The 11,726-nt window shown below is 40.1% G+C and overlaps 1 protein-coding gene across 1 annotated transcript in view; it reads left to right on the forward strand.

The window, feature by feature from the left end:
- The window catches only part of LOC111266894 (somatostatin receptor type 2), a 66,685-nt gene extending 55,201 nt beyond the window's left edge, over positions 1–11,484 (forward strand). The window contains exons 5-8 of the mRNA XM_022844778.2: positions 7,308–7,478; positions 7,661–7,790; positions 10,045–10,251; positions 10,499–11,484. Coding sequence (XP_022700513.1) covers positions 7,308–7,478; positions 7,661–7,790; positions 10,045–10,251; positions 10,499–10,617 — 627 coding nt within the window. The 3' untranslated portion in view covers positions 10,618–11,484. The remainder of the gene's footprint in view (positions 1–7,307; positions 7,479–7,660; positions 7,791–10,044; positions 10,252–10,498) is intronic.
- The last annotated feature ends 242 nt before the right edge of the window (positions 11,485–11,726 follow it).

Below are 11,726 nucleotides of genomic sequence, written 5' to 3' on the forward strand. Positions count from 1 at the left end.
CCCATCTTAATTTAGAGCGACGTGCAACCTATAATCATTTAGTCATATTAGGGGTCGTCTCGCCAACAACATATATGACGCAAGCTGTGTGATTTATGTTGAATGTTAATTACAGAAATAATTGTAGAAAACTGTCTAGTTTGGAACGAAACAAGCAAGCATACTTAGGCTTATTGTTTTTTTTTTTTTGCTTCTTTAGCGTATCTATTAAAATGAAAAGGCTGAATTAACTCAGCCTATCTGTTAGCTTGACTGTTAGAGAGTATTCGTAAAGGTACCTTATTTGGCCGCCAGTGTAAAAGAAACCAATTTTGCTTTAGTCGCACCGGCCATATCGCCGATGCTTTGGCCATCCTTCTGTATGTAAGATAGGGTTGGCGGGATAGATCCTGCAGAAACGGAACACGATCTGCATGCTCCTACGCTATTACAGTATGGTAGTATTATTATCTACCTTTGTAGCAAGATTTCTGTTGAATTTGTCCTCATTCTAAGCAGTTCCTTATTGACTTGATGCTAGAAAAAGAGCACAGCTTCCATTTATGAGAAGTAAACGTCTGCATCTCGTGCCATTAGATCAGATCTATATCTATAATTTTCGACTATAACCGATTTATAGATGTGAATACCCGTAAAATGGAGCTGCGTCCAAGTAGCTAGGTATACGTACGTAACTCTTGAACCATACAGCATGAAAGTTAATACAATGAATTCGAACCCTTTGAGCCTTCCAATCGATTATTTGTTCACCATTATTATCTGGGTTTTTTTGCGATTTGGATAATAACAGGTCCGTTCCGCTAATATAGAAGTCTGGGTATAAAGTTTTGTAGATTGGAACTTTCATGTCGTTGACTTTGAAAAAAGTAGCTATTTGTGAAAGCAATGTTTGGTGAGTACGCTGGAAGGCAGAGCACCTCCAACAGTTTCTTCCAGCGTGACTTTTGTAGTATCGAGTTGAGCGTTGCTCTGAAACAGAACCTAATCTTTGCTGGTAAACGTTCAATTATTGACAGGATCTTTTAGCCGTAATAGACGAACCAAGACTTATAAAACTCGTACTAGATAGCGTATTCGCTAGGGTACCTTGCAACTAAACACCTTATTAAGGGTAATGTTCCGCCGATCCAATCACATCTATTTACTGATGCGAGCATCCCCGACCATCGTAGAGGATCCATTTCTCATCACATAATAACGCTAACGCAAGGAAAAGCTAGCGTCTCCACGTACTTAATTTCGATTTCTGGTTCAATCAGGTAAAACCCAATGGACAATTTTTTCTTTAACATTTGTGTATGTTGAGATGGGTTGCCCTTCACCACAACTCTGATTTTTTTTTATTCATTTTCTCATAGAATTTTTCAAAGGAACCTATGGGAAATTTCATTCTGGGATTCTTTGAACTAACGCCTCACAATACTTTGAGTAGCAGAACCTCCTACCAACTACAAATTACTGAATACGGTTTATAGGGCCAGCTGTCTCCATCGCTCTAGTTTCAAGACAAAACTCATATCCGTAAGCCATTCAAGATTTATGGTTTTGCGTGGCTCACTTTAATTTGCCTGTTAAAAAAAGCCTGCATGAGGGAATCTGCGTAAACGATCTCGGACTGTAAAGAGTACGAGTACATTTCGAAACCAAAAAAAAACATGTTGCGAAATATCGCCGTCTATGAAATAGCGTTGTCTGCAAATATGAGATTGACGTTTACCATGCTGCATACGGAATATTCTGATATGTAGAATAACACAAAAAAAAAAACCTCATATTTGTACAAATTAACTCAGCCAAGCAAATTATAGCCTCCACAGCTATGTTCACCTACACATGGCAGATATTATTTGGTCACCGGTGACTTACGTATTGAATAGAATGAACACTAGCTTAGTTTTTAAGCTCCATTTAAGTGAGGCTAACTTTTGAAAAGAACTAGCCCCACTTACTTACGCAACTCATTTGAATTTTCACAGCCTTTCTCCAGCATCTAGGCAACAGATAAGTCCCTCGAGCAATAAAGGAGGTATCTATGTAGGGGTTTTATCGGCATACTAATTTTCACATTTCTACGGTGTATTTCAAATCACTTGCTGTCCAAGTTACTTTGGCATGAATTCGTACAGCCATAATCAGATAAGGTAAGATCTGGGTTTCAAGACGAGGAATAGAAGAAGCTCTATCTATGGTCTTCTGAGTTACAAAACCCTCACGGGGTCAAATACCAGCATAGAAGAAAATCAGACGCGTGGTCGTGCGCGTCTTTATATTGTATCTTGTTAACGTCTGCTATGAGAAACGAACTCAGACAAAATACCGAAAACGCAGAACCGTTCATTAGGAACGCATTCTAAAGTCCAAAACAAGTGGCTAAATACAGGGTACAACTAGCAGACGCTATATGTGGCCGAAATTACTATCCGTATTACAACGAAACCCACCCTTTTTCATTGGAACTTCGGCGGTGAATGTCGGGCCCTGCTATCTATCTATTATTCGTCTATCTATTAATCGTAAATCTGAGAATTATTTAGAATGACATCTACCCTTGTCGTCTTCGCGCGTATCGACCGACCAAAAGTCACCACCGTACACCAAATATTGTAGTAACTTTGCGAATGTACCAAAATCAACATTTCTATTGCGTATGTATATATTTATGTTTTTAACGTTGTTTAGATAATTTCTAATATGACTTATTTATATGGTATTCATTATATGACTGAAATAATCATAGAAGATGCTTTACCAATCTGAGTTTCTGTACTAATTTAAGGAAATTTTTACAAGCTGCTGTTTTTAATACAATTATAGCTCTTATGATAATGGTATCTACAATACAAATTGTGTACGGCTTTAGCTAACGTAGCAGTACAAAGGTAAATAGCATCATCTAAATATGCTAGAGTATACATATTTCGGTTGTTTAAGTACATACGTCGGCTTAACCATGTGGGCCTCGACACCACATTTCGCGACCCTACTTTAGCATTGAGCGCTTTTAGACCCAGTTCCGTAATAAAAGCTAGCCCTATGTCAGTTCATCCCACCTTAAGGTCCAATGCTATTGTAATCACTGTTAATGCTTTTACTCATCATAGGACGGACGGTGGCAAACGGGTTTTTGGAATGACAACTTCAAAGCGGACTTGCTTGGCCATCTCTGCCATTTGTGGAGGACTCGAGATCAATTATTTAATAAAGTTTTGGTTTTACTAGCTTTTTATCAGGTAGACTTCGTTTATGGAAAATTACCTATAAGCAACTGATTCGAGTTCATTCCTCTGAACAATCTGCAAATCATCTGCGCGCCAAAGATAAAAAAAAATTATAAATGCAAAGCTTCCTGCTACGAATGAGTTCTTTTATGCCGATATGTTGGACGAGAGCCAACCCATACGTATGAGTGTCGATATTTTTATAAAATGAATGAGTATCTTCATTTGATATACTTTTCCTTAGAAGATCGATAAAAATTTAAATTAAGCTTTCCGGTAAGTTGTAGCGATATCTTCATATACGTATTTAATGAAGCTGTTAACAGAATGTATTATCTGAAGAAAGCTAGATATGATTTTTTGAATCTGGTTGACCATTGGATACTATTCCCTCAGGCGTGTCTTGAAAAAGATCTATGTACGCCTAAAATAAAATCAACGAGTTCATTTGTAATACATATGAACAAAACGGTTATTAACTGTTATGGAGCAATCATTCGGCTTTTGCCCACTATGTCTTATTTTGATTCTTGCCTTCATACCTTTACAGGGGTGAAACTGTGGGCTCGAGCTGCCTTCAAGAGAGAGACCTGGTATTTGTGTAATTCTGATCTAACTCGACAAAAAGAACGAGGAGCGGGTTTGCTTCAACTTGCTGTTTGACTCTGTTCCTATACGATCTTGATAGCACTCTTGTAGACACAGACCTCCTCCATTGGGTGGCACAGGTCCGTGAAATGTAAATTCGGAGCTTAATAGACATAAGATAGAAGACGACCTATTTTACGTATAGGGAACTTCTCTGCGATTAAGCTAAATGCTCGATATACGTTCGTGTGCCTTAAATACAGGCTTGCTATCAGCAGATCGAGTACAAATACAACACTTGTTCGGCTATAGCGACAGCCCACTTTTCTTGACTTTCAAGGCCCAACAGTAAATCAAAAATGACGACTCCTAAAAGATTATCTTCTAGTTTTTGCGCAGCATAAATTGTTTAGCAGAATGCCCGTATGGCAACATAGTATATACAAACATATTCACAACATATGTCCATAGGTAACAGTCACAGGACGTAGCATGTAATTCATTACTGATGAAAATTATATCAACAGCAGTAATTGAAGGCGCTTGGTTTTTCAAAGCCTGAAAAATGATGGCCACCAAAATTTCTCTTCGGAAAGCTTTTGCAACCATGTGTTACTCTATTGATTTGCGAGCTTTGTCTAAGATTATCCGAACGTATTTTACAAAAAAACGGCACGTAGAAACTAGAAATCTTTCAGGCAGGTGCCATCAACAATTGTATGGTTTACTCTAAAATATTATCCCACAACTTGTGGAAACGGTACATTCTCGTGATAAACGCTGGTACCTTGTAAAAAGCACGCTGTTCTAACTATTCGTCGTAATCTTTAGCTTTGACCTCCCTTGAATGAATGAATGAATGAATGGCTTCCCTTATGCTCAATGCTACCGCTCACCCCCTGTTCAAAAAACTAATTGGCAATAGTACTCTTCTGTTATTAGAGCCTGTTTTCGCACTAACTTCTAACACTAAATTACCGTTGATTAACGAAACAGAGGAAGTGGCCTATGATACGAAAGGTCACATGATCAGAGATCTGCAGACGGGGCAATATAACGTAATATTTGTAATCTTCATCATATGTACGACATGTCGGCTGATGGACCCCAGGTTGTTCAAACTCACATATTTTTGAATTAAGTCGTCGGTACGCCTCAGGTGTACCTAACAACGTTGTCCTTTTTCCAGGCTAGTTAAGTCCGGATCCATCCCGTGAACACTAATTACTGTTGAATTCTTTTTTGAACTCTCTGCTAAGATCGTTACCATTTCGAATATAGTAGCTACGTAAAGACGTACATTTTTAAATTGCTCCACTTTAGTTGGCGCAGTGCTTAAATCGACTGACGCCCAGATATATGTGTATATATCGATCATCATGTATATATCAGATATATATAAAGATTATCGTGGTGGTCGTGGCTAGTTTTATTGCTTTATAGGATGTCAATCTGTGCCTGAACCTTGCGCTCGTCAAAAAAATGATCTTCCTTGAAGATCTAATCCACGTCAATATCCTTTGCGTCTGATTAGGATATTACGGTGTTATCGTTTTATTAGAAGTCTCCATGAGACGACGAGGAATCTTTAGAGTTGGATGAACGCTTTCCAATACGGGATATGAACTTCAAAACACTTAGTGTTAAAAACAAGACATCGAGAGACTCGACAAGACTCTTCTGAATACTTTTTTTTTCTGATTTTCTACGAAAATAGGTAGAACAAGTGAAACTACATCTAAATGATCGAGCTGTTTCCTCGATTGTTAAAGGGCTTCACTCAGCCTTACCAAGTCACTACCCTATGCGCTGCTCCACTCACTTTCATCTTTCACGTACGTTCTGCGTCCCCTCTGCGTTGATTGCTTTTCCTCTAAAAATATACGTGCACACGCCCAGTCTGAGATTACGGTAAATGTTGCCCTGGTCCCTAACCTCCATGCTGATTAGTGCAGTTATGCATGAAGGTTTCTGAGGGTCGTCACAGCCCGCCTCTTGCACAACGTGACGCTCGTATTGGTGTTGCCTCTTTTTGTCCATTGTGTTCTTCGTATTCTCATATTCGACACATTCTCATCTACATGGTACATCATCCAGCGCGCAAGGAGCAGACGTAAACATTTTTGGGCACGCCATCGGCGACGGCAGCAGCTTTCAACATGAGCCACTGTTGAACAAAGGCAATTACACAGAGCAGCTGCTGCGGCGTACGCCTACAGTCAGTCACTGAGTGAACGAACATACCCGTAAACGGTCTTGTCTAGCGTGTCTTACACGGTTATTAGCTCTAACGCCTTGTTTGTTGGCATAAAAAAAAGGAGTTTGTACGAATACGGTGATCTGCTTGGCGGAGATGTGCCATTAGGCGCCGATGGGACCTTACCTTCTCCCTACAAGCTACTTTTATTTGCTCTCTAATTGTCCGGCGACATTTGGTGTTCCGTATCATAGTAATGATTAACGACCTTGCGTTACTTCATCCATGATAATAACGAAATTCTTTACTAAGACGTGCCTATGAAAAAAATTGTCACTGTCATTAAATATATATATATATATTCGATGAGAGAATGTCCGCGAACATTACCAAAAATATTATGCTTTATAACCGGATCATGAGGCCCAGCAGACGCCATCTGGACCAATTAGGTACGATGGCATGGGAAAAGATGGTGCCGTTTTACCAGACCCGTTAACACATCCATAGACACGTGAATACAATATATCGATCAATTGATCGGTTAAATGATAAATATCCGCAAACAATGTACATAATAGAATGATGTTGTCACGCGACAGCTCACCTATTACTTTTGTTAAGAAGAACTGCAGGAGGAGACGATAAGGCGTCATCAAAGTTAAATGCATTGTATCCAGACGAATACTAAGCGAGGAACAATTTGGCGGGTTCTATGTGCTTCAAATAACCTCAGAAGTAACATACAAGAAAATCTCAAATGCACGCCCAGATATAGAAACCGTGAAGTTTAGGCAGAAAAATGGGTCTATATTAAACGGTATCAAATAGTTTTTATCTAGGCAGCGTCTATTTTAACTGTTACTGAATTTTCCTAAACCGAAAAGGTGTCGTTTTTTAATTGTGCACTTACGCCTTAGTCAACTTTGCCCCCTTTCTGTTTGTGGGGTACAATGACACTGAAACATATAACTGTATAATTACTGACATTTTAGACCGAAATCGCGATGAATAGGGATTGCTTAATATCATATTAATCGATAAAGGGGTTTCGTTGAAAAAAACACAAGCGGAACCGTACACTAGCGATCGATGCTGAATTATACAATCAATCAATATTAGATCATTTCGCAGTCTATCGCGCTCATTCACAATGCTTGAATTCACAAAGAGTTTGATGCATATAAGCTATGAGTTCCAAGGGACCCGCACACACATATGCACATATAAGTAAAATTTGGTAGAGGTTACTGACGTCGAGCATTAAAGGTTTACCTAGGTTGGGTTAATATTTCCTTTTGCAGGTGGGCCCGAAGACGAAATCGAAAAATAAGAAGCGCTCTCATCGAAAAGTAACCTACCTAGTCCTGACCGTGATCACGTGTTACATCTTCTGCTGGCTTCCATATTGGGTTGGGCAAATCATCATCATACTACGACCACCATCTTCGAATGTACAGCGGTCACAATTTCAGGTAGGAGTGCTTGATATTCCACCACTCGCAGGCCGCGTTTCAAAAAAAAGTATGCCATTCAAATCGTTCCGATACGTCACTGTACGTAAACATCGTCGGACCATGGAGCGAATCTATCCCCATGCGTAGTCAGCTGTATACCGATTATCACGCTAAACCTAGCAGAAGTGTTCTTGTTACAGGTGGCCGTGTTTCTCTTAAGTGGCTGTCTTGCTTACGCCAACTCGGCCATCAACCCAGTACTCTATGCCTTTCTCAGCGATAACTTTAAGAAGAGTTTTACCAAAGCGTTCACCTGTGCGAGCAAAAAAGGTAAGTATCGTATTACTATTAAGTACCACTGAACTTCATAATAACTGCAGCCTGAGGCTTCGAGGGATTATAGCGATAAAACTTGTCGAGGCACTGGCCTTAGCATAGGTTTATAGTAGTTAAACATAAGTTCTAATTAGTTGTAATGCCGATACATCTGGTCGAAACAACCACAGTCACAATGCTAGCTCATTTCGAGCTGAGGAAAAGCAGGATCGTAACGAAGCACAGATCGAAACATACGTAGCGCTTGAAGAAACGCATCTTCGTAAATCAAATTACGCGCGAGATGTCAGCGAGTGCGTATTTACTGCCCTCTAACATGAACTGAAGTACATTTTCTAACACATTAAGGCATGTGACCGACGGGAATGCGGTCAACAGTTAGGCTGCCCATGTTGATTTCTTCAGAGCATGTGCCATGTTGCCACAGTAAGTTGCTATTTGTGTCGACCGTAGTCGAGATAAATCGCTCTTTAGAAAGCAAACGATTTTTTTGTTGAAAATGAAGTGGACGGGCCTACTCGAAGGTTGCCTATTACTAACAAACGGATATGGCGCGTCTTCTTCTTCATCGCTGAGGCTCGGCCTCGAGAGCCTTACAGTTTTCGTTTCTGAAAGTTGTTGTAGCAACGCGATTTTTATGTGTGCCTTTTTCCCACCCATTGCTGTATAGGGCAGCGAGATGAGCTCAGTATTCGACTTTGTTATTAGGGAAACGTCCGCGATGCCCATCCTGTTGTGGATGAATATTTAGTCAACGCTGACGATTGACTGCCACTCTGAATTCTTTTTTTTTTTTTAATTAATTGTCTACTGTGTTAGAAAAGCTGTTGAAATGATATACTAGTTTTGCTTAAAATACACTTCTGGTTACGCTAATCAAACACGACTTCCTCTGCGCGCCTTACCGTCTTCGTTTCGGCGATTATAGCAAACTGCCCTGCAAAATTCAGGTAAAGGAAAAACGTTACGAAATAGAATAGCGGAGCACTGGAATACATTCAACCAGAAAGAGCGCCCAGCCACAGTCTGTTGTCATTGTCTATACGGAGTACGTTTATTTGCAGACGGGCACATTTTCCAACTGCAAAAAGACCACGCTCAAAACAACGATCGAGTAGGGTACTGTGTTGTGTCAAGGAATAGTACGGCGCCTTTCTGCCAGGCCAGTCATATCAACATCGCGCCGCATACTTATAAAATTTTCTGCCTGGAAGGCAGAGTTTTCCGAGATGTCGTCAAACAATGATCATTTCCAGTACTAGTCGGGATGGAACGGTCCATCTCATGCCAGTCATCAGCTCCTTAAAAACAAACTTGTTCATCGGATTAAGCCATCAGTAACACCGCTAAGTCGTCAGACTCTTCGGCCGAATCGTAGGTTCTACGTGCCTAGAAGTATATAGGCTATTGAGCGTATTACTTATTTTCAGCCTGATAAATATAATTTCAGCATAGTCGCAAGTTCTGCAAATTTATTTGCAGGCTTGCTCTCAACGTCTCAAAAGTGCTTCCAATTAATTCGCTGAATAAGTTACGATCTGCTATTACGGTCTTTACATAGATATAGCTACATAGATAGCTTGCTCAAGCAAGCAGTTATAAATAAGAGCAGAAATTTTAAGAAATATGTTGATGAAGAAATCGTTTTATTTCGAAAATAATAGTTCACTGGAGGGACATAGCGCCTATGCTTTCCCTTCGGACTGCCGTTTTGTCAGTTATGTGCCATCGAAAGGAGTAGACTTGAATATGGCCTGGTCGTAGCACTAGCGGCATCCGATTGCTCACACCGTGAGGTAATAACATCCTCAAAGATGTGCTAAGAAAAAAGACTCAGCATTGTCGCAGTCGCTTCAAGCATTTATTTGTCAGAGCTGGCCAAATAGAATAAACTGAAGTGATCATCTTAAGAGAAAATTATTTTCATTTTTTGGACAGGGAATAAGGGCGTCCACCCTGTAATCTTAGTATACGATACGTATAAAGCCCTTCTTCTCATGAAATGTAGATCTACCTACAGCTGATACTCGACGCAGTGGCGTACTAGAATTTGAACAATGAACTCTATTTAACAAGATGGATCAGACCTTAGTTGTTTGCTCTCGGTTTCAACCTTCATGTTTATTTCCAACAGAAGGGTCGCCTGGTAAAGTTGTTATCCCTGAACCATTAATATTAGACTAGTTACTTCATTGCTTTTGAAGAAAACTGAGTTGTTTACTAAACACTGTTAATATTTCGGTTGAAGATGTGAATGCACAACTCCACGTGGAGAACTCCGTGTTCCCGGGCGGTCGCACCCGCGGAGGATCGACGCGTGGTCCCAATGGGGCCTCGGGAACCAATGGAACACGAAATGGCGGTGCCCTACCAGGAGCTTTACCTAATGGGAGCAATCAGCTCGGAGCCGGTCTGCTCACAGTACACAAACATCTTGGGATCAGTCTCACCACAGGTTTGTGTGTAAAGGGACAAATCCTTGTTTTTAAAATATACTAAAGCTGAAAAATATACTAAATATGCTAATCGAATAATATTGTGCAGTGTTATAAATAGGCTACCGACCCTTCCGAATCGTCTCTTCTAGTCTGAACACAAATAGCGATTCTTACCGTTCGAGCATCAATCTAGTCATCGCCGTAGTGCTGTCAATGCTATTGATCGTCGTCTGCTGACGCTCTCTATAACTGTCATTTTTTCAGGGCCTGACATTGACTTATCAACCAATTGCACACGAAGCGACCACTGCGGCCAAGTTGGGGAACCTGGAAACGGTGAAGAGGAAAGGACTCCGTTAAAGTTACCTACGGCGAGGGTTTAGACCGGGTGTCTAGGCTGTTACCATGTGTTCACTGCGCCAGGACCTCGTCATGGCTATCACAGCTAGTTATGTATCTACCTATAGAAATCATAAATTAGTATTGTTTATATCGACAATTTGTCTCACGAAGGACCGCCCGTATAAAATTACGTCCCGCTGGTGAAGGACTTGCGTACCTAAAAAACAGTTATTTAATGGCTTTAGTGATGTTAACGGAAAAGGTTGATTATTACAGAAGGAGACAGGGTGTCTTAAAGCGAAACAAATCTGCAATGCTAGATAGTTCTAGCATGAACTGCAGGAAAAAAGAAGTTCCGTTAGTGTCCGGACTTCTTCCGGCATCTATATACATACTAAAGATGTACAGATGTAAAGCGATATAGTTAACGTTACTCATGGTCATGGTTTGTCCACGAGACCCAGAACAGAACGAGGGCCGCGACGCGTTCGTTGAAAAAGGTGAATGCTGAAAGATCATTCTCGTAAAGACGATAAGCACACGGCAAAAGATGCATCTTTGAGATGAAGTTAGAAAGCACACAAAAGAGGATAGAATATACTAGTTTTCTTGTTAACGAAAATGGTTTGACAACGTAGCGGTCGTCATAGTTTGCTATAGTCAACGGGTGGGCCGTTATTGGCACCGTCTATTACCTGTGACCTAAGACACAATGAAAGTGATTTTTTTGCTATAACTTATCAAGAGATAATTAAATTGACGTTAGATCAACTGGGCACATTTGTGTTTAGGGACGTTAGGTTAGGTTAGGTTCACATGTCTACCTTTACACATAGTTAATTGGCAATTATAATATAATTAGGTATTTTACTTAATGAAGCGTATAGAACCGATTAGAAACGGCGTTATCGAGTGTGTTTTTATTTTGAGTGTTGTTACGACAGTTTATCTTATTATCTAAAGTATGTTATACTCGCACATTTTACAATTATGTCACTTTTCGTACTTACCGTACGTCTGATGCGATATTAAAGGTTCAGATGAACAATAAGACAAATCGAAGTAAACCGACAAGAATCCATAGAGTACAACGTCCCATATAAAAAAAAAAACACGCACGGTTATTATTTCATGTTTGAATGGTAATCGA

Source organism: Varroa jacobsoni, unplaced genomic scaffold, assembly GCF_002532875.2.
Source record: "Varroa jacobsoni isolate VJ856 unplaced genomic scaffold, vjacob_1.0 scaffold_11, whole genome shotgun sequence".
Lineage (NCBI taxonomy): Eukaryota > Metazoa > Arthropoda > Arachnida > Mesostigmata > Varroidae > Varroa > Varroa jacobsoni.